Consider the following 23,387-nt stretch of genomic DNA (forward strand, 5'->3'; position numbering starts at 1 on the left):
TTCCACTAATACATGCATTTCCGTGCACACTTTGCCCCGGTATATGCATTTTTGTACACATTACTTGGCTGGAGAACTGCATTGCAAAATTGGGAGATGTGCACATTTCAAAGGATTGCTGTGCTTTGGTTTGTGTATTGTTTTGGAAAGTGCAAATTAGGTAGGCTGAACGTTAAATGTGAACTGAATTGAATTTGTCCCTCATCCCTAGAGGTGGCACTTGCAAAATGCTACTTTCATTCTTTAGCTTTATTTGGACACGAGGCGAGGCATATCCTGAGTAAAAATGTCACCGTTCTGCATCGTCAGAAATTACATTGTCAGACCTCTGCATCAGTGATGCAAGTCAAGCAAATGTACTTGTATTAGCTGGGTATTTTATTTTGCTTCAGGGGAGGGCCAAAGAACACGGCAGGACATTTTCCCTTCATCTTGACCGGTGGAAATACTGCTTAATTTAAGCCAGAGCACAGTTTAGGAAGGGCAAGCAGGAACACTCACACAAACGCACTCGCTCACGTGCTTCAGATCACATGGAAAAATTCCTCAGGAGCACAGATACCTCTGGCCAACTTTACTGGTTCTGCACTCTGAATGACTATTCATATAAAAAGCGAAATGGACTTGTGTACAAGGTATGCATGCCAGTTAGCAAAGGCACAAATCCCTCTTCTGAAAAAGAAATAAAAGGGTAACTCTTTGACAGCAGTGCTGTAATTATTATGGGGAATAAATAAAGTAACCACATCAAATGCTCTTAAAATGAGCTGCTTTATTTTGTAACTTAATTCTGTAATTAAGTTTCTATAAACATCTATTCAGAAGTAAGCCCAACTGAATCCGGTGGAACCTACTGCCAGGTAAAGCATGGACAGGATTGCAGCCTTAAACTTGAATATATCCGAGAGTGGGGCTTTAAGGCTTGTGGAGAATCTCTTTCTTTCTCTTACACACACTCTTGTCCTGCTACTGATACAGTATATGAAAGAGTTTTCCTGAATGTCAATACGAAGCCCTAGTGACATGAAGCTATATTAATGGGGGGAACTGTCACTAAGCATGCACAGAGTGGTTTCTTTCCCCTTGCTGTGTAATTGCAGCCAGTGCCAGCCAGTATTTATTCAGTCATCTGTAGTTTAGCTTTCAGATCAGAAACCAAGATGCCCAGACAGCCTTGAAACCTGTCTTGTCTCATGTTACTTTCATAAAGCTGCAGATCCCACACAGACCTCTTTTTTTTTAATAAGCAAAGATTTAAATAGCGTTGTGAAGGTTTAGAAGCAGTGGGGTTTTTAAATTGCTTTTGAAATTTTGATTTTCTTTAATCAATTACATTTTTTCTCATCCGGACCTCATATGCAAGTTCTTATCCTTCCTTCCCCCTCCCCTCTCTTTTGTTCTCTTCCCTGCCTTCATAACTTCTTCCTTTCATCTCTTTCTTGCAACAGGAAGGAATATAAACAGGAAGGCATTTTAATACAAATTTTCAGTGATGCTGGATTACTTTTTGCCCCTCTTGTTAAAGACTGTCTTGTTTGCCAGAGTTTTTATATAGTTTTCTGTTTTCTATACTTGTCTGGCCTCCTGGGCTCTTTTGGGGAGTTGGCCCTTCCCTTTTGATGTCATTGCATCATCACATTAAAAAAAACACAACTTTCTTTAGGCTCATGTTAAGTTTCAAACTATAGACAGAGGCATGAAAGAAACCTGTTACATTTGCATCTGGGCCTGGGTTGTTGTAGGCTGCTATCCGACAGCATCAGGTCTGCCAGAGTTTTACAAATCCCCAAAAGAGAGAGAGATTTATGCTCTTTTCACAGCTAGCTGTTGAAGCCCCCAGCCTCTTTTCCTCATTGCTCCACATGAGTGGAGCAATTCTTATCCTTTGCTGAATTGCAACAAAAATCTATCCAGACCAGCATTATGTACACAACAGTGACCAATCTAGATGCTTTTGGGACGCTCACGGGAAGAGAAAGTAGGTAAAGTTTGTCCTTTCTTGGTTTGTTCCTAGCATCTGGTCTTCATGCATATACTGTTTATTTATTTCATTTTAAACCCTCCCTACATCAGATCAGTATGAGAGCCAGTATGGTGTAGTGGTTAAGGTGCTGGACTACGACCTGGGAGACCAGGATTCAAATCCCCACACAGCCATGAAGCTCACTGGGTGACCTTGGTCCAGTCACTGCCTCTCAGCCTCAGAGGGAGGCAATAGAAAAACCCCTCTGAATAGCTCTTATCATGAAAACCATATTCATAGGGTTACCATAAGTCGGAATCGACTTGAAGGCAATACATTTACATTTACATCAGATAAGTAATCCCAAGACAGGGTACATCAAATATAAAATCAAATTATCACACTATCACAGTTCCAGTAAAAAACATTAAAACACTCAATATAGCCTCTAGCTCCAGGGTGGGGAACTGTTTTCAGCCTGAGGGCTGTATCTCATCATGGGGCCCCATGCCATTGGTGGGCAGGGGCAGAGGCAAATGTGGGTGGGGCAATGGATGTAACCCTCCTTTTGTACAGTGGGTACAGTTTAGCCATATGCAAGTCCGAGGATCTCCACACACACAAACACATGTCTCCACCCTCCATCCAGGAAAGGAAGGAAAGGAAGAGGCTGTATCACAGTTCCAGGGCACTTTTCAGCTAGGCAAATGCACTGGTGGAGGGTGAAAAGCAGGGCTGGTGAGAGATGTGGCTTGGGAAGAGACTTGAGGGACAGACAGAGAGTCTTGAAGGGCCGCATTTGGACCCTGGGCTTGAGATTCCACTCCCCTGCTCTAACTGTACTACTTGTTAGATACCATGGTTAATTGCAATTTATAGACCTGTATCCTCCATTAAATTGTCTAGTCCTTTCCCCCCAAGCCATTCATAAATACATTAGTGTTTGTTCTCGTTCAGATCCGTTTCAAAAATATGTGCTAAGAGCAAACTCATTTAAGATGCCTCTTTGATACCTAAGGCAACCCTTAATCATCAGACACTGTGAAGTGGTTGCTTCAAAGAGGCAGATTTCCTTAGGGCTAGTTCTCTACTGAAGTTTAGGGAGCAAGCCATGTGTATTGTGTATGACTCATATTCTGACAGGTGTCTGGGGTGTAGAAAGTTCAGTTCCTGTGTTATTTAGTTTGATTTGTCTTTATTTTTCCTATTTTTTTTTATTTGGCTTGTGCTTTTTTTATGATGATTGATCTTAATGGTATTTTAAAATCATTTCCTTAAGCTACCTTGGAGAACATTTGATTAGAAAGAAAGAAAGAAAGAAAGAAAGAAAGAAAGAAAGAAAGAAAGAAAGAAAGAAAATTTGGTGACACTTTGCACCTGCCTCGTAAATAAGCCCGCAAAAGCTAAGGGCAATGAAACAGGCTAGATGACAGCTAGAGCACACGTGGCGAAAGACTTGCTGTGAGGCTGATTGGGCATGAGTAAAACATCATAACCGTGCCTACTGTGTGGCGGTGAGGGCAGAGAAGAAGGCCCACTTCTCTGCCTCCATCGCATCCTCAAGTAGCCGTCTGGTGGAGCTTTTCTGTATTGTCAAGGGTCTGTTAACATCAACTCCAGGAAATGGAGTTTTAGACCCTTCAGAGGCCCACTGTGCATTGTCTGCAAGGCACTTTGAGGGTAAAGTTGCTCACCTCCGTAGCAGTCTTGATGCCCCATCCACATCTACTGTAGTCCCCAATGAGGTGTCCAGTGCAACATCTGGGGAATGGTTTCAGATGATGCGGCCTGATGACATAGACAAGGTGCTTGCGTTGATGCACCCAGCAATGTGTCGTCTAGACCCTTGCCCTTCTTGGCTTATTAAAGCTTGCCAAGGGGGTTTGACTGAGTGGATCCAGGGTGTGGTCAATGCATCATTGCGGGAGGAAGTGGTTCCAGCTGCCTTGAAAGAGGCGGTGATCCGACCGCTCCTGAAACAGCCAACCTTGGACCCATTGGTTTGTAACAACTACTGACCGGTCGCAAATACCCCCTTCTTACAGAAGGTGATTGAGAGGGTTGTGGAGCAGTAATTGCAAGTAGTCTTGGATGAAACAGATTATCTTGACCCATTCCAGTCTGGGTTCAGGCCTGGTTATGGGACTGAATCGGCCTTGGTTGCCCTGATGGATGGCCTTTATGGGGAGAAGGACAAGGGGGAGTGCGACCCTGTTATTCTTACTTGATCTCTCGGTGGCTTTTGATACCATTGACCATGGTATCCTTCTGGGCCGACTTGATGAGATGGGTATTGGAGGCACAGTTTTACAGTGGTTCCGATCCTATCTCCAAGGTCGTTCTCAGAGAATAGCATTGGGTGATTGTCTTTTGGCCCCCTGGTAGTTGTGCTGTGGGGTGCCACAGGGTACCATCTTGTTCCCCATGCTGTTTAACATCTATATGAAGCCCTTGGGAGTGGTCATCAGGAGATTTGGGGCAAGATGTCAGCAGTATGCTGACGATACCCAGCCCTATTTCTCCGTAACATCCGAATCGGGAGAGGCCGTGCAAGCCCTTGACCGGTGCCTGGACTCAGTGGTAGGCTGGATGAGGGCCAATAAACTGAGTCTGAATCCTAGCAGGATGGAGGCGCTGTGGGTTGGTGGTTCCCAAGTTCGGATAATTGGTCAGTTGCCTACTTTGGATGGGGTTGTACTCCCTCTGAAAGAACAGGTTCGTAGTCTGGGGGTTCTCCTGGATCCATCTTTGTTGCTAGAGGCCCAGGTGACCTCAGTGGCTAGGAGTGCTTTTCACTAGCTTCGGCTGGTAAGACAGCTGCGGCCATTTCTGGATAGGGATAGCCTGACCACTGTTGTCCACACACTGATAACCTCCAGGCTGCATTACTGTAATGTACTCTATGTGGGGCTGCCCTTGAGGTTGGTCTGGAAGTTGCAGCTGGTGCAAAATGTGGCAGCGAGCCTGCTTACTGGGGCAGAGTATCATCAACATGTCACCCTGCTGCTGAAATAATTGCACTGGCTGCCCATTTGCTACCGGGCCACGTTCACGTTTCTAGTTTTGGTGTACAAAACCCTATACAGCTTGGGACCAGGATACCTGTAAGACTGTCTTATGCCTTATATACCCAGTTGATCACTGCAGTCTGCAGGTGAGGGCCTCCTGCAGATATCACCTTATCAGGAGGTCCGCTCTGCACAATATAGGAAACAGACCTTTAGTGTGTAGCAGCACCTACCCTGTGGAATTCTCTCCTTTTAAATATTAAACAGGCGCCATCTCTGTTATCTTTTCAGCGCCTACTGAAGACCTTCGTCTTTCAACAAGCCTTTTAAGTTGAGACCTTATCCCAGTCTGCGTCTGTGTTGGAATTGCTTGTTAATACGTTCTTAAACCTTCTTTTTTTAAAATGTTTTTAATCTTAGACAATGTTTTGAAAGCTTTTTTAAGAAATGTTTTTAAAGATGTTTTGTTTTAATGTGTTTTAAAGTTTGTTTTTATGTTTTAAAGTTTTCAGTGCTTTTGTTTGCCGCCCTGGGCTCCTGCTGGGAGGAAGGGCGGGATATAAATCAGTCAATCAATAAATAAAAGTTACCATCCTGCTAAAGAAAGAAAGAAAGAAAGAAAGAAAGAAAGAAAGAAAGAAAGAAAGAAAGAAAGAAAGAAAGAAAAAGAAAGAACTAGCCAGTTTGCAGAGTGGAGACATGGAACTTTGGCCTCCCTGTGGCAGCCTGCTGTTGTTCTATGCTGGGCTCAGAGGAGAGATGCCTGCCCTTCTCTCTCAGCCCATGTAATTCCTTGTCACCTATGGCTGCCAGGAAGTGCTTGAATGCAACACTACAGTACTTTGCACATTATTAGGGGCAGAAAACACATTACCCCTGAGGCACAATCCGGCTGGAAGGTCTTTTACAAAGACCCACTGAGCTGAACGGGAGCTACTGTGCCCTTGTGCTGCTTCTGTTGATTTAATCAAGGTTTGTGCAATGCAGGTAAAGTACTTGCACGGGAACAGTGGACTGTGAATGGTTTCCCATCAGCTTCAAATCCATAGCTGAGCACAATTCAAAGGGCTGGTGCTTACCTTTTAAAGTCCTATAGGGCTTAGATGTGAGGTACCTGTCAATGTATTGAAGTCATAAGTGGAGGGTGTTCTCCAAGTGCCCTTGCCATCCAAGGTAAGGCAGGCAGTGACAAGATAGAGCAAGATAGAGAGAGAGCCCTTCTTAGTAGTGATGCCCCGCTTACAGAATTCCCTCCCCAGGGAGAGTCACCTGGCACCAACACTGTTACCCATTCAGAGCAAGGCCAAGGCATGGCTTTATTCTCCCAAGCATTTTAACTTGCGGGGTGAGGAGTTAGCTGCTGTTACAGCTTTGTGCATTTCTGTTTGGATTGTATGTTCTGCATTATATTTTCCATTTTGTCCAATTTTATGTAAGCCATTTTGATGATGATGGGGATGTCATTTGGATTGTCTACCTCTGGCATCAAAATGCCTTAGACCACAATCCTAGGCATGTCTACTCTGAAGTAAGTCTCACTGAGTCCAATGAGACCTACTTCCAGGTACATGTGTATAACAGCCTTCCCAGCCTGGTGCCCTCTAGATGTTTTGGAGTATGAGCACTTCCAAACTACCTTTTTATTGAGCATTTATCCTGCTTTGTTTGGAGGGAGATTTGACCACATTTATTTAATGAGCATTCATTCTGATTTGTTTGTGGGAAGGTTGTTTGCATTGTATCAAAGCAACTGTTGTCTCACACTTCCCAGTTCATTTTCCTGTCACTTTCCTTATTGCAAAAAAGTCTGAACTTTTGTGGAAGTGGATTTGTTGCATGAAACTTCCCATCTGTGGAATGCACTCTCCAGCGAGCTCTGCCTAGTGCCTTCATTGTCATATTTTCAGTGCCAGGTAGAGACTTACCTTTTTTCCCAGGCTTTTGCTAGACTAAGATGAAGTCTGCTGCCAAAGCTTCCTGTGGCTATGGGTTTTTTACTTTCTGATTGATGGTAAAATAATTGTATTTGTGTTTTTAACAGTGTTGTAAGTAACTTGGAGACCTTTGGGTAATAAATGACTAACAGGTCTATCTAATCACCATCATCATCAATAATTGTGCAACCTGAATTTGCCGGTATGTGATTGGATCCCATCCGAAAATAGTGACAGTTTGGAAGTGCCCTACAAGCCCCCTCAGCCCGTGTGGCCAGTGGACAGGGATAATGCTAATCCAGCAGCATCTGAAGGGTACCAGGTTGGTCAGGGATGGCTGGTGTATAGGCCAGACCTGCTTGGTCCCAAGCTTCAAGACAGAGGGTGGTATTCAATGCTAGTCCTACTCAGAGAAGAACCATTTAAGTTAAAGAACATGACTAACATTGGCTCTGCATAGGACTGAGCTGAATATAACCAAGAGCAATAGATTCACAGCTCAATCCTATGTATGTCTTCCCAGAAGTAAGCACCACTGAATTCAGTCAGATTTGCTCCCTGGCAAATGTGTATAGGATTGTAGCCTGAAATATTTTTCTACATTTCTAATCTAATTCTCGGTACCTCCTGTTTAACATGGTTGGTAAAGGAACTAATTGAGAGTTGATTTAGAAAGTTTGCTAAACCCAAGTAACAGAGTCATAGCTAACCATTGTCACTAGGAACATAGGAAGCTGCCTTATCCTGAGTTAGATCATTGGTCCATCTAGGTTCACCATTGGTCTACACTGAGTGGCAGCAGCTCTCCAGGGTTTCAGACAGGGATCTCTCTCTCCTGATGTGCCTGGAGATGCAGGGGATAGAACCTGGGACCTTCCACATGCAAAGCAGTTGCTCTGCCACTGAACTACAGCCCTTCCCCACTAGTCAAGGGTTGTCACATTTCCAGTTGGGGCTTCAAGGAAATGGAAAGATCAGTGATTTATTCATAACCAAGGAACTTATAAAACCTGTTGCCAAACCCAACTGCATGTGGATATTTTAATGTCTCTGAATTGTTAAGGTCAGTGAAATTTAAGCTGAATAAGAGCAGTTGTTTTTAAGTTCAGAAGCTTTTCCCACTTGTAACAAGCACCTTCTTTTAAATAAATAAAATTTCCCAACCCTTACCTTTAAGCATTCTGGTGGATTCAAAGTTAAGTTCAAGTGATTTTCTTTTCAGGATCACTTACCTGATTAAAAGAAAAACACGTGGAAATGTTCCTAATAAAAGCAGACTTTGTTTTTCCGAGGGAAGCTCTTTAAACAAATCCTTAGGTAGGCAAATCAGTGCTCCAAGTGGGGCGGTGTACCATTAGCCCTACCCTAGCTACAGAGCTCAAATCTAAAGTCTTGCAAAGTCTAGTTGTAGGACCTTAGGACCTGTCTTGTTATGATGAAGGTTATCAATTAACATATAAACAAGCAGCAGACTTGGCAGTAGCTTGGAAGTGATGGGATTTGCTTGGTTCTTTTTTGAGGTTATATTGACATTGCTTTGATCTAGCAAGCTCAGATCTGCTCTCAATTTATGTTAATTGACAATAACATTGGTTAGGAAAACTTGGAAGATAAAACTTCTATAGCACAAGCAAAGGAAGGAGACTGCTTTTCAAAGAGGGAAGGGGAGAGATTAGCTGTACAGAATGCTCCCACACAAACAGGGAGAGTTGGCAGGCTTTAATATGGTAGGCCTGTAGAAATGATCCCTCTAAGCAAAATGGAGCCACCAGCTCAGATTGTGGCTGCCAGCTGCTTGACAACCTCCTGTTTTGTGGTCTTAGGCAGGCCGCAAAAGCAGAAGATTGATTAAGTCATCATATATGACTGGCTGGATGCGCTTGGCTTGATGCATCACAAGTTGTGCAGGCCTGTGGCATGAGGTTCGGAAAATCTAGCTGAACCTCTAAGAGCCTGGATAAGGGGGAATCATATTCCAGGTGACCATCCCAGATTTGCTGCTGAAATAGGAGCTATTAATCAACACTTAAACACAAACACATGATCCCAAATTTCACTCGCTGAATTTTCTTGTTTTCTCACAGCATGCTATGGAATTGTTCAGGTTCCCACTGGACCATGGTTTTGTCGAAAATGTGAATCTCAAGAAAGAGCCGCCAGGGTGGTGAGTATGAGCTGAAACTTTGTCAAAAGAATTGTCTTAGTAGATCAGACCAAAAGTTTCATTCAGCCCAGTGCTCTGTTTTTGATAGTGATCAGGCAGATGCATCTGGGAAGCTCACACAAAAAAACATGAAGGTAACATCCCACTTCTGTTGTCTGTCCCTATAATGTGGAATACTGAGGTATGTTTTCTCTGAAGGTGGAAGCTCCAGGCCACTGACTACTAGGGCACCTAAACTGTTGTCACTGCTGGTGCCTACGTAATTTGACATTTTCCCCACATCTATGCAGATCATGTTCTAGGGGTGCTATTTGGGATAGGCACAGAAGTAGCCTCCCCCATATCTGTATTTTTTAGATCACATGTGAAACCCTGTATTTCAGGAGCACCTATATTTCTGGTTATAGTCCCTACTTCTACACAGCTGGGTGACTATTGTTATAAAAAAATTAAATGATTTCATATGTGTGAAGTGTATGCATGCTAAAGGCGATTTGTTTTTAAAAGGGGGCAATTGGCCTTTTTTTTTCTTTTTTGTAATTTAATTTTGAATATTCCCAAGAGTGTCCCTCCCACTGCTCGGGTTGCTAATTTTTGTTTTTTAGTGTCCTTTGATGGCGGCTTGATCTGTAGACATGAGTTGGTACTAAATAAAGGCTTCTCTCCATGCTATGAAAAGCTTCAGCTGCTGATTTCTCCAATTGCTGTTAAAGCACAGGAGCAGGACAGATGGCAGCTCTACCTACTGTTATAGAAGGCCTAGGTGTTCTCCATGAAACCTTGGGTCCCCAGAAGTTTTTGGACTAAAATTCTCATCATCTCTGATGGTTGGCCAAGATGGCTGGGGAGTGGGGACACAGTAGTCAGGAAGCTAGATAACTTTATTGTCTCAAACAAAAACAGAGCAGTCATAAGAAACCCATAAGTCCAACTAGATACAACTAAGTCCAATGCCACCTAGTGACTAAACTATATAATGACACTGTCTCACGCTCAAATGGCAACCTCGGCCAGTTCCTTGAAGTTTAATGCCGTCTCCTATTAATTTTAAATGATTTTTTTCCAAATCTGGCTGAAAGTCTCCTGATGGCTGACATGCTTAAAACATTGTGCTCCCCACCCCGAAAACCCCTCTGAAGGTATTTGGTATAGCTAGCAAAACATGGTGCTGTGATTGACAACAATGGTCACAAGAGCCACAGGAGCAATAAGGACGACCCAGGGGTCAGGAGGAAGTAAAGTTAGTGGTAGGGAATCCTGTTGGAATGTAGGCTAGGTTGCAGCAGGAACAAGGGAAGAGGTTAAGTATGAAAAGGGGTTGCAAAAGGGCTCTATGAAAGGACTGGGGAACCTGTGGTCCTTACAATTCCCATCAGCCCCAGCCAGCATGGCCAATAATCAGGAATGCTGGGCATTGTAATCCAGCAACCTCTGGAGGGCCACATGCTCCTTTCTCTAGGGCAGCCTTTCCCAACCAGTGTGCCTCCAGATGTTGTTGGACCACAACTCCCATCAGCCTCAGCCAGCATTGCCAATGGTCAGGAAGATGGGGGTTGTGGTCCAACAACGTCTGGAGGCACACTGGTTGGGAAAGGCTGCCCTAGGGTATAAGGAAGCAGGCTATGGGGCCACTGGTGTGGTGGCAGACAGAGTGGGTGGGTGGGCTCAAGGGTGAAGGACTGGGCTGTGTGGAAGAGGGCAGCTACAGCCAGGTGGGTGCTTTCAAGAAGTGTGGAGAAGTGTCCTAGCTAGGATAGGTAGAGGAAGAGAGAGATGCCACAAAGGGAAGTGGTAAGACGTGCAGGTGTGGGTGGCTCAGCGCTTAAGGGGAAGGTATAACTCTGAGCCACAAGAAGGCTGGCTTATCATGGCAGAGTGAACATAACAGCTGCTTACGTTTGTCAAGATTAAAATAATACTGTTCTGTTTGTTGTACCTGCTGGGATGGCTGCCCATTTTCCCCAGTTCTGTGGAGGCTTGCAAGGTGGAGTTACCAGCCTGGAATGAACAGATGCACACAGACAAGACATCCTGTGGCCCAGATTTCTGCTTAGGAAATAAAAATTGGCTACATCTGCTGTGTCACGTCATGAGCCAAACCCTATTGTGGAAGAGGGGTGTTCTTTTTGGAAGAAGAGTTGGTTCAATGATAAGTTGTTGCCCTGTGTGGATTTTGATTAGACATAACCATGTGGGGGAGGGAGAGGGAACAGTGTGTGCAGCACAGGTAAAGCCTATCCTAGAGCCAGTGTCATGCCCACCTGAGATCCTGTTTCTGCAGTTGTTGGTCTGCTTTTTTGTTCCAATAGCCTGGCTGTTATTAGGAGCCCAGAGAGGGTTTTAACAGCATTCATACATGGTGGATCTGATTTATATAGATTTGTGTAAAAAAACCTCATTATATGTACAGTTGCTTGCAAAGCCTCCATGACTTTGGGTTTTTATTTCTTTTGGATGTTTTAAAAGCTATTGACTGGGCCAGTACATTGCTTGGTTCATCATCAAATTCAAAGTGCTTCTTTTTCATATACTGTATGTATTTTTAAAAAACTGGGGAGGCTTTTCTATCTCGTGACTGTCTTCAGATATACATACTTAGAGCAATGAGCCTGTTGTGCAAGCTTGTTCACCACCATGTTCTTTCTAGATGTATCATCTTTCCTCGATGGAAGTCAGGCAAGATCGGTTCTGTGTGTTTACAGTACAAGCCAGCTGTATGCAATGCTGATTGGCTGAGAATGGGTGATGCCAATAACTCCTCACCCTTCCTCCTCAAAGGGGTTTTTTCAACATTTCAAAGAGGAGAAGGGAATAGACTCTTATTGAATAAATGAATAACTGTAAAACCTCCAGGTACAGCTGGGAAAAACTCTTGACTGAAACCGTGGCTTTAAAACAGAATTCAAGGCCCATCAGTACTCTGGATGGATCTGAATTAAAAGATCTTTAGCACAGTCCTGTGCATATTTATTCAGATATCCCACTAAAATCAATTGGGCTTTCTCCCAAGTAAGTGTGATAGGATTGCAATTAGTCTTACTGAATTTAGCTTCTGAGTAGATATACACAAGACTGAAAGTTTTTGCGTGTAGAACAGAGATGGGGAACCTGTGGTCCTCCAGATGTTGCTGGACTATAACTCCCATCATCCCTTACCATTGTCCATGTTGGCTGAGGCTGATGGGAGTTGATGTCCAGCAACTTCTGGAGGGCCCACAGGTCCCTCATCCCTGGTGTAGTAGATCCTACATTCAGTCCCCAGCATCTCAAGGTAGGGCTAAGGAAAACTTCTGTCTGAAACCTGGGAGTGCCAATAAGTATAGACTATGCTGAGCTGGATGGACCAATGGCTAGAAAGTTTTCTATCCTTTCTGTCTGACAACTTAAGCATTTTTAAAGGGTGGGGAGCCTTTTTAAAGCATAGTAGAAATGGCAAAATGGTACTGAATCATCATTCAATTTGCTAGTACATCTGCCAAATGCTCTTGGTGAAGGTAGGGGAAAACCAGCCTTGAGCCAATGGGGAGAAAAACAATAAGCCCTAATTTGCATGTGCATCTGTATACACCCTTTTATAATCTGTCACCTAGCAGACTCTCATATGCAAATACATTCCCCATTTTCTTTATGTTGGATAAGCTTCTTTGGTTTTAGTCAATTATTATTAGTCATCCCTTTCTAGCATCCCAAGTATTGCCAGATATCAATCTCTTGAAAGGTATCATTCTTTTCCTGCTTCTCTGGGTGGTACGAAGTGTAAGGCAGCCCTTTCAGGATCAGAACTCCTTTTAGGGTGAAGATGCTGTAGATATAATATTTTAAAGATGTTGAAGGTAATTTAAAATCCCCATTGTTGTTATGACAACACACCCACATTTTTATGCCTTGGAGCAAACTTGGGGGTAGGGGAAACTGGTCTAGCAAGTTTCCCGGATATTGCGGGGAAAGAGAGTAGGTGGAGCCAGCACATATTGGCTAATGCCTGGGATTGATCAAACTACCCCTGCCCCTTCCCAGATCCTTGTAGCAGTTTGCAACTGGTTTAAAAATGTTTATGGGATATTGTTTTGTTTTTGCTAAGGTGAAGGATGAACGTATGAACAAATGGCCACATACAGGGCCAGTGCCAACAGGCGGCCAGGTCGGGCCATGGCCGAGGGCCCCTGAAGGGCCCCTCCTTAGGGTGTGGGGGTAGTGCTCCCCTTCCGCAATCCTTGGCAAGGTCAACTCCTGACCCTGCTGCAGATTGCAAAGACAGAGCTCCCAGCCCCCTCCATGGACTGTGCGGGCCCATGGTGCCCGCCCACTCCACCCACCTCTCCTCCCTTTCTGGGAATGCCCTGCATGCTGCGTGTACAGCTGCTAGCAATCAAGATGGCAGCAGAGGCTTCTCTAAGGAGGGAGCAGAGGGAGGTATGGCGTTGTGAGAAGGACGTGCCAGTTAAGGGGAACGCAGTCCAGACATGTTGTGGCTGTGCCTTGTTCCGGTCTTTCTCACACCCGCAGGGTTGTTGCTTGTCCTCTCAGCCAACTCTCGGATCTCCAGCTGCTGCTTTTAAATGCTAGATCGGTACATAATAAAACCTCCCTCGTCCATGATTTGATTGTGGATGAGGCAGCCGATCTGGCATGTATAACCGAGACCTGGGTGGGCGAGCAGGGAGGAGTTAGTCTTTCCCAGCTTTGCCCACTGGGGTACTTGGTTCAGCATCATGGTAGATCCGAGGGTCGGGGAGGGGGGGTCGCTGTGATCTATAAGAGTTCCATCTCACTCATCAAGCACCATGTCCATGTAGTTACTGGTCTGGAGTGTTTGCACCTTGTGTTGGGTCAGAGGGACAGACTGGGAATCCTGTTGGTGTACCCCCACCTTGCTGCCCAACGGCCTCCCTAACTGAGCTGATGGAAGTGGTCTCGGAGGTATTGCTGAGATCCCCCAGACTACTGGTACTGGGGGATGTCAACATCCATGCCGAGGCTACTTCATGGCTTCCATGACAACCATGGGGCTGTCTCAGTATGTTAGTGGCCCAACACACGTGTTGGGGCATACTTTAGATCTTATTTTTGCTACTGGACATGGAGATGGTGATCTGGATGTGGGGAGTTTTACATCTCTCCCTTTGTCATGGACAGATCACCGCTTGCTGAAGTTTAGACTTACAGTGGCTTTTCCGCTCTGCAAGGGTGGGGGACCTTCTAAATTGGTCTGCCCCCGGAGACTACTGAATCCTGAAGGTTTTCAAAGGGCTCTGGGGGATTTTCCGGCTGATAAGACTGGCGCTCCTGTCGAAGCCCTGGTCGAACTGTGGAATGCGGAGATGACCCGGGTTGTTGACACGATTGCTCCTGCGCGCCCTCTCCTGTGTAGAGCTCATACAGCTCCATGGTACACTCCAGAGCTGAGAGCGATGAAACAAGATAGGAGGCGGCTCTAGCGGAGGTGGAGGCGAACTCCCGACGGATGCAATTATGCGCTGGTAAGTGCTTCTACTAAGCTGTATGTAGGAGCGGTGAGGGTGGCGAAGAAACAACATTTTGCTGCCACTATTAAGTCATCTCTTTCCCGACCAGCGGAGCTTTTTAGAGTTGTCCGAGGGCTACTTCACTCTGGCCCTCAGGACATGGTAGGGTCATCGGTGGCCTGCTGTAATGAGTTTGCTGGACACTTCCAGAATAAGATCTTAGGCATCCGCCGGAACTTAGACTCCCAGTTTACAGCAGTCGATCCTATTGAGGTGTCCGGAGCGCAGTCTTGTCATGTTTTACTGGATGAGTTTCAGTTGGTTCAGCTCGAGGACGTGGACAAGGTGCTTGGACAGGTATGTGCAACCACTTTGGTACTCGATCCTTGCCCCTCTTCGCTAATAAAAACTAGCAGGGATGGAACAGCTAGTTGGGCCAGGGAAGTGATAAATGCCTCTTTACAGGAGGGAGTGGTCCCTGGCTGTCTGAAAGAGGCGGCAGTGAGACCACTTTTGAAAAAACCTTCCTTGGACCCAGAAAATCTCAACAGCTACAGACCAGTAGCGAATGTTCCATTCCTGGGCAATATCTTGGAACGAGTGGTTGCTGGCCAGCTCCAGGCGCTATTGGATGAAACCGATTATCTAGATCCATTTCAATCGGGTTTTAGGCCCAGTTTCGGCACCGAGACAGCCTTGGTCGCCCTGTATGATGACCTATGTCGGGAGAGGGACGGAGGGAGTGTAACTCTGTTGATTCTCCTTGATCTCTCAGCGGCTTTTGATACCATCGACCATGGTATCCTTCTGGAGAGGCTCGTGGAGTTGGGAGTTGGAGGTACTGCTTGGCAGTGGTTCCGTTCCTACTTGGCGGGTCGTCTCCAGAAGGTAGTGCTTGGAGAACATTGCTCAACACCGTGGGTTCTTCAATGTGGAGTCCCACAGGGGTCAGTTCTGTCCCCCATGCTTTTCAACATCTACATGAAGCCGTTGGGTGCGGTCATCAGGAGCTTTGGAGTGCGTTGTCATCAGTACGCTGATGACACGCAGCTCTACTTCTCCTTTTCATCTTCTTCAGGTGAGGCTGTCAATGTGCTGAACTGTTGCCTAGCCGCGATAATGGACTGGATGAGAGCTAACAAGCTGAGGCTCAATCCAGACAAGACTGAGATGCTGTTGGTGGGTGGTTTCTCTGATCAGATGGTGGATATACACCCTGTCCTGGACAGGGTTACACTCCCCCTAAAGGAGCGGGTTCGTAGTCTGGGAGTTTTTTTAGATCCTTCCCTGTCACTCGAGGCTCAAGTAACCTCGGTGGCACGGAATACGTTCTACCAACTTCGGTTGGTAGCCCAGCTACGCCCCTATCTAAGCAGGGAGGACCTCACATCAGTTGTACATGCTCTGGTAACCTCACGTTTGGATTACTGCAATGCGCTCTACGTAGGGCTGCCTTTGAAGACAGTTCGGAAGCTACAGCTAGTGCAAAACACGGCAGCCAGATTGATAATGAGGACCAAGCGGTCTGAATCACATAACACCTGTTCTGGCTCACTTGCACTGGCTACCAATACGCTTCCGGGCCAGATTCAAAGTGTTGGTTTTAACCTATAAAGCCTTATACGGCGCGGGACCACAATACCTGCTGGATCGCCTCTCCCGATACGAATCTGCCCATACACTGCATTCTACATCGAAGGCCCTCCTCCGAGTTCCGACTCATAGAGAGGCTCGGAGGGTGGTAACAAGAACTGGGGCCTTCTCAGTGGTGGCCCCCGAACTGTGGAATAGTCTTCCCGATGAGGTGTGCTTGGCGCCGACATTGCTATCTTTTCGGCACCAAGTTAAAACCTTCCTCTTTTCTATGGCATTTTAATCTAACTTTAAATTTGTTTTAAGTCTGCTGTAACTGATTTTAGATTTCTTATTCTTTTATATGTTTCTGTTGTATCATATTATGGAATTTTATTGTATATATTTGTACTCTTTGTTGTACACCGCCTAGAGAGCTATGCTAGTGGGGCGGTATAAAAATCTAACAAATAAATAAATAATAAAAAAGGGACTAATGCCCCTACTGCCATCTTGATTGATGGCAGGCATGTGTGCCCATGCAGTGTGGCATGCATGCATACCATCAATCAAGATGGTGGTGGGGTATCAGCCCCTTAGAGAAGCCTCCACCACCATCTTGGTTGATGGTAGCGACCTGTGTGCCCAGTGTGTAGGGCATTCACAGAAAGAGAGAAGAGGTAGGTGGAGTGGTCCCACATGGTCTGTGGGGGGTGGATTAGGAGCAGGGGCCCCAGTCATGCCTGGCTCCCGCCCTGGCCACATATGTAATATATGTATATTGAAAGCTTGTGTGTGTGTGTGTGTGTGCGTGCCCGCCCACTGGAAGTATGAGAGGAGAGACAAGAGACTTGTAAGACATGTCTGTGTCCACAGCGACTTGAGAAGTGTTTCACACCGTGGCTGCACAATCCACGATGACGATTGTTAAGAGAGCTATAATAGCTGTAGCTTGATCCTATCGGTGTTTACCCAGGATGTCTCCAGATTGTCAATATTTTGTGGGAGGGATTCAAGTGCATATGGGAACTTTACATTTGTGCCATTAAAATGGATTAAAGCCCTCTGTTCTCTTAATGCAACAAATCTGTTTTAAAAAAAAACACCCTCAGACTTTTTTGGCTCCTCCAGATGTCCTTTTTGTTCTGCATTCATGATGATTTGCACTCATGAAGGTATCAGGGCAGTTATACACAATCTTGCTATTTGTGCCTGCAAACATTTTGGGGCAGACGTATTGCTTCATTTCTAATCAGTGCATGTCCTGTAGCTTACAGTAACTTTTCATACCACACTTTTTTTTGGGGGGGGGAAGGGTTGTCCTGCTTTTGTTGCACTGTAGCACAAGAGTGGCCCTCCAGATGGCAATAATGTGATACCTTTGGAGAAACACTGCAGAACAACTAAAGAAGTTAAATGTTGTATGGACATTGCAGTATAAACCCACCACAAACGTGATTTTACCGTGTCAATAACATGTTGCAGAATACACCAGTCTGGTGGGGCCCTTTGTGGTTTGAAAAATGATGGCAAAATGCAGTGAAAAGTGTGGAATGAATGAATTAATAATAGGAAGACATGTGAACACCCTGCAAGCAAATCGGGATGAATGCTCCTTGTCCTGTAACCGATCCTTAAACAAATGGGCAAGAATGCTCAGTAAAGACTGGACATAGTTTAACTACTGTGTAAGCTTTGTGTGAGCAAAGCAGGATGAATGCTGAATAAATAGGTCACCTAGAACAGCCCCCAAAAGTAAGCTGCATTGCCGTTAGTGGGCCTTATTCCCTGGCGAGTTTGCTTAGGTTTGCACAGCCCCAGAATACTTTCTGGTCCTCAGCTACAAAACACATGGCTCTTATCACTTGTGTCAATGGCACAGGTGGCCTTAAATTGCAAGGAGCTAATGATCCCTTCCCAGTCTTCCTCTGCTTGGGTATCCCCACCTTGCCCTTAAGAGTAAAGTAGACACTTGGCCTCCTTTGGAGGTGAAAGCATTGGAGATGTAGACTGACGGACCTTGTGAAGATCTGTCTCCACAAAGATTTCAGCAGGTTTTTTCAGGCGCAGGGGAGGGTTGTAGTACAGCAGCCCAGGCAGCACTCGCCCCACAGCAGCCATGATCCAACCATCCAAAATCCATCCAAAACCTCAAACCGCTGTCCCTCAGCCATGAGCTGATTATGTCTGCTCGAATCAATATGCATTCATTTCTTCTAGAGCTATGTTTAGGGGTTGGCAATAGGTCCTGGAGTCAAGCACTAGGTCAGATTAAGCCCAAAGCTCACTTTTTGCTAGAGCTAAGCCTACCAGTGTCTGTTTTCCTGGGCCATGTAATACATAAAGTTGTAATACAGGTATGAATGCCTTTGGGCATGTGCAGAATGCTCATCCCAGCGTAACCGCAGCTGGATCCCAAATGTCTGAAACTAACAGCTTCCAAATGCCTAGATGGGCCAAGTCCCAGCTGCTCCTCATTGTAGGAATTACACACTCATTCTTATTCTTCATTCCCAAAGACCCTCTGGGATTCTGCATTCCATTAGATGAAGGAAGTGCTAAAGCTCCCTTTGCTTTATAAAGGAATTGTCTGGCTGGTCCTTTGAGAGGGACTGGCTGGAGGGCAACTTGTGGGAAAGGGAGGGGGCGGGGAAATCATGTGAAGGCTTTAACAGTCATGTTAGAGCAAGGGTATTAAACCAAAGGGTGGGTGGGCCTGCTGTCTGGCAAAACTGTTTTAACCCTTCCTGTTAATGATCAGAGCTTTGCTAATAGTGTGGTGGGAGAGGCGCTTTGATCCAAAAGGGATGGAGGGACCTTTTCAAGTGCAAATTTCTTGATGTAAGGCCACCTGCCGCACAGCCAGCCCCTGCTCTTCTTCTGTCTCTCCAAGTTCCAAGTGCATCCTTTGCAGTAGCAGGCCTAAATACCTAGACAGCCATCCCTCAATAGGCAGCCCACCAAAACTGTTCTGCAGGCATTGGCCTCTTCCCCCTCCCATCACTGTTACCCTTGCACTTTCCTTCTCTACGTGCAGTAGCTGCTGGTGTCCCAGTCCAAACCAGCATGTATTGTTGTTGGTGATTTTATGCATATGTGCACGTGTGCAGTTTCAGAAGGACACATTGCAGCCAGGATCAGGGACAAGGGGTAAGGGAGAGCCGCCCCCCCCCCCCGGGCAGTAGGTCAAGGAGTGAATTGCCCTGCTCCACATTTTAACTGAGCCAAGCTGATTCTTTTTAATTGATGCTGATCCACTTGAATAAACCAGAGGTCAAAATATCATCTTGCTACTCTGGAGCATCAAGGAGCTGTTTGAATTTAGGGATATAGCATAAATTCTGGGCAGGAAAGACTATGATGCAGAGAATGGAGTCTAGTCAAGAGCTACTACAGAGACCTCTCTATAGTTCTATGTTTGGAGCTTCACACACACCACAACACATAATGCAGTCTGTTTCCAGTCCATATCACTCCTGCGCATGTTCAGCCATAAACATGTTCCATCCGATTTCTGCATAAAACCACAAGAAAATTCACACATAAATGTATATTGAAATATGTATTTTTAAATGTATTTTCTCTCAAAATACACATTGTGAGACTGTTTTGAGCCGAGACCTGTGTTAGAACATCTAGAAAGTGTGAAAGCTGGGGGATAACTATTCTGATCAGCACAGTAGTCTATGAGGTGTGCATCAAGTTAAGTTTATAATGGAATTCACAAAGATCAAATTCCTCCCTTAGTTGCCTGAAATGGTGTTCCCTGAAATGTAGGGCTTCTCTGTTAAGATGGCATTGTTATGGAATAGTGAGTCAGCAACTGGTGACCCTGTGTGCCAAATCTGGCCCCCTAAGGTTTATTTTTCTCCCAGTTGCTGGGCAAGAGCGGTTTGTGTGGGGAGCAGCAGATGTGGCTACAGGATTTGCTAGTAGTCCCACAATGGGATTGGGTGGCGCAGGATCCAACTCTCTGGCAAAACTGGATTTTATAGAATCATAGAAATAAAAGGGAACCACAGAGTTAGGCCAACCCCCCTGTCCCAAAGTTTATGTACCACATGCAGAGATCAGCCTGTGCAATCCAGACCACAGCGTGTCTCACACATCAGTAATGTCGCACGTGGACCATCCCCAGCTAGGAACCATCCTAGCTCTAGAGTGAGTTACAGCTTTTTTAAGATTAAAAAGCCGAGGAGGGGGGAGACAAATCTGGCTCTGTCCATTGGCCATTGAAGGAGCAGCTGATCCATACTTGCATTCCTCTTTCTTCTCAGTGCCTTTTTCCTTTCATATTGTGTCTATTAGATTGTGTGCCTGTGGGCACGGGCTGCCTTTTAATATATGTACAGTGCTTCAAAAAGTTTAGATGCTTTATAAGAGTTCAATAATAATAACCGTTCCATTAGGAATAGCCCATTTGCTCAGTGATAAGGCAGTGGCAACTTTTAGGAAAAATCAAGCTGAAGGTGTGAAAAAGCCATGGATAATAATCATTACATCCAGAATTTTAAAATTAATTCTGCTGTTTCCGAAGCTGTCTTACTGTGTGTGTTTTCCCAGCGCTGTCTGTATTTTTCATCATACTACCATGGCTTGTAGCTGATACAAGAAAAAATACATACATAGTGCCTAAAAAGAATGATCTATGAATAAGAATGTCTCCAGTTTGAATCTAATCTTTGCCATGACCTCCCTAGGTAGCCTTAGGCAAGCCACACTTTCCCACCCCCGACTGCAGTTCAGGGGACAATAATGTTGATCTGCCTTACAGATTTATTTTAAGGGTGACAACTAGATAATGCATGTGAAGTGTGCTGAACCCTTGAAAGTGCTATATGCACATTAAAGTATCCTTTTTATTTAGAAGTCCTAACATTGGGCCTTTCTATTTAATTTTCAGAGGTGTGAGCTGTGTCCCCATAAGGATGGAGCGCTGAAGCGGACTGATAATGGAGGTGAGCATCCCTTTGTAGGGAGCACAGAGAGCTCAGAATTAATATAGGAGCTCAGTCAGAGAGCATATGCACATCATCTGCTTTTAGTTAATAACTACACCTAGTTGTTGTTGCAGCAGAAGAGAGAGTAAAACTGTGCCTGAACTGGAACACTTCAGTCTGCATGACTGAATGTTCTTCCATGCAAAAATAAATTAATAAACAAATCCCTACACATAGAAAACTAGGTTTTGGGGAGAAAGGTTCTAGCCTAGACGCTACCCTGACGTGCTAATTGTCTATCTGTAGGAATGTTGGTGTTTTTTTTAAATTCTTTTCCAGAGAAGCATGCCATCATGTGACACTCCACCTGCAGTCTGAAGTGATACAGTTGAGGGACAAATTTATCATCTCATCAGCTGTTTGTGGGATCCATTTCTCACCAAAGTGAGAAATGGAAACTTCTGCCTGGGCTATACCACTCAGCTGTGCTACTTTAGACTGCAGACGGCTCATGTAATTGCGTGCTCCCCAATATATATATTAAAAGATAAATCCTGGGTGACAAGGATTCCAGTCTAGTCTTTCCCCTGGCATGCTTATTTTCTTTGATGTACATTTTCTAGGTGTACAGATGGGGGAGAATTCAGTCATGTGAATTCCTACCTGTAGACAGAAATAGTACATATGTGTAATACTTCAGTGAGAACTAGGTCTGAATTGCCTGTGTGAATGTGTGCGCACACACACACACAGAGCTACTGTAGACCATTCTGCTACTTAATGGATGGTTCTTAAATGCTTCTGATCACCTGATAGTAACATTCTGTTTTGTGCCATTCCCACGTTCTGAAGACATATGACGCAGCAACCTTGCTGAGCCTAAGCAAGTATAGGTTCAGTCAGTGACTGGATGGGAGACCACTTGGGAACCACATGGACACTGAGATCCATGGAAGAAAGGCGGAGTGTCAGTGTGCAGGGCTTCACAATCAATATGTGAAGACCTTGAATTCAGTGTGGTGTCGTAGATGAAGTGGTAAACTTTTTGAGGCTTGGGTTCAAATCCTGCCATCCCAACCATGAAGTTCACCAAGTGACTTGGGCCAAGACTTTATCTCTCAGGCTCGAGGGAAGGATAAAATAAGAATAACCCTGTTGAGGCTGCCCTGCATCTGTGTTGTCTGCTGAACCCTGACCACTGATTCAGACTCTGTGCACATGTTCGTATCATAACAGGGTTATATAAAGTTCCCTGGCAAAGCTCCAAAACACAGACCTCTAGCAGGGTGTCTCCTAGTCTGAGGGAAGGCAGAGTCCAGAGCAGTGCTCTTCAACCTTTGGTTTGCAGATGTTGTTAGGCTCCAACTCTCATCATCCTCAGCCATCTTAGTCAATGGTCAGGGATTATGGGAGTTGTAGTCCAGCGACATTTGGGGAGCCAAGGTTGAAGAACATTAGTCTGGAGCAGAGATAAGGATCTGCGACCCTCCAGAGGTTGCTGGATTACTACTCCCAGCATTCCTGATACTGGCTGGGGATGATGGAAATTGGAATCCAACAACATCTAGAGGGCCACAGGCTCTCCAGTCCTAGACTAGAAGCTGTATTATGCTTCAGGGGAGGGGACAGCACACAGTTAATTAATGTGTCTGAATACATGATAGGGCCTTGTGTAACATATACACCCTCCTGTCTGCATTAGGATAAAAAGACCTGGAAGGGCGCCTTCAGGTCTCAGAACAAATGTATCTGTGATATCTCTTTTGCCTTCTGGTTTCATATGACACTGCTGTACATATAATCTAGTCTTTTAAGACTCCTCTCCCCTGTCCATCATGGAATATCCACTTTCTGGTGTAGCAGTGGCAGACAGCTTGTTCATAGTAGCCGTGCACTCTGTAGCCTTTTGAGTTCTTGCTCAAGACACAAGCCAATCAGGGCTGGCTCTGGGTCACTGTGGGCCCTTGTAGGGTGGGGGGAGGGCATGTCACGTCAGGGGACTTTTGGTTGCATGCATTGTTCTTAGTGAAGTAAGAGACAGCACACACTGCAGGGAAGTAGGAGCAGAGATGGGAATGCTGGCTCTCAGTAGGCTCCTTAATGGACCTAGGCCTCAGCTACTCCCCAACCCTTCCAGCCATAAGATGTATGGATGGTCACCAAGTTGGAAGTCTTCAAAAGAGGATTTGACAGATTCTTGGGGGATAAGGCTATCACCGGCTACTAACCACGATGGCTATGTTCTGCCTCCATTGTCAGAGGCAATGCACCTCTGAATACCAGTTGCTGGGAATCACAAGTGGGGAGAGTGGTGCTGCGTTCGTCTCCTGCTTGTGGGCTT

General features: G+C 45.3%; 1 protein-coding gene across 9 annotated transcripts in view; it reads left to right on the top strand.

Moving 5' to 3' along the window:
* The window catches only part of MLLT6 (MLLT6, PHD finger containing), a 203,973-nt gene that overhangs the window by 88,770 nt on the left and 91,816 nt on the right, over positions 1 to 23,387 (top strand). For all 9 annotated transcript variants that reach the window (XM_061590461.1, XM_061590464.1, XM_061590463.1 and 6 more), the window contains 2 exons: positions 8,990 to 9,069; positions 21,010 to 21,064. In XM_061590461.1, the coding sequence (XP_061446445.1) occupies positions 8,990 to 9,069; positions 21,010 to 21,064 (135 nt within the window). The remainder of the gene's footprint in view (positions 1 to 8,989; positions 9,070 to 21,009; positions 21,065 to 23,387) is intronic.

Source organism: Rhineura floridana, chromosome 11, assembly GCF_030035675.1.
Source record: "Rhineura floridana isolate rRhiFlo1 chromosome 11, rRhiFlo1.hap2, whole genome shotgun sequence".
NCBI classification, from domain to species: domain Eukaryota; kingdom Metazoa; phylum Chordata; class Lepidosauria; order Squamata; family Rhineuridae; genus Rhineura; species Rhineura floridana.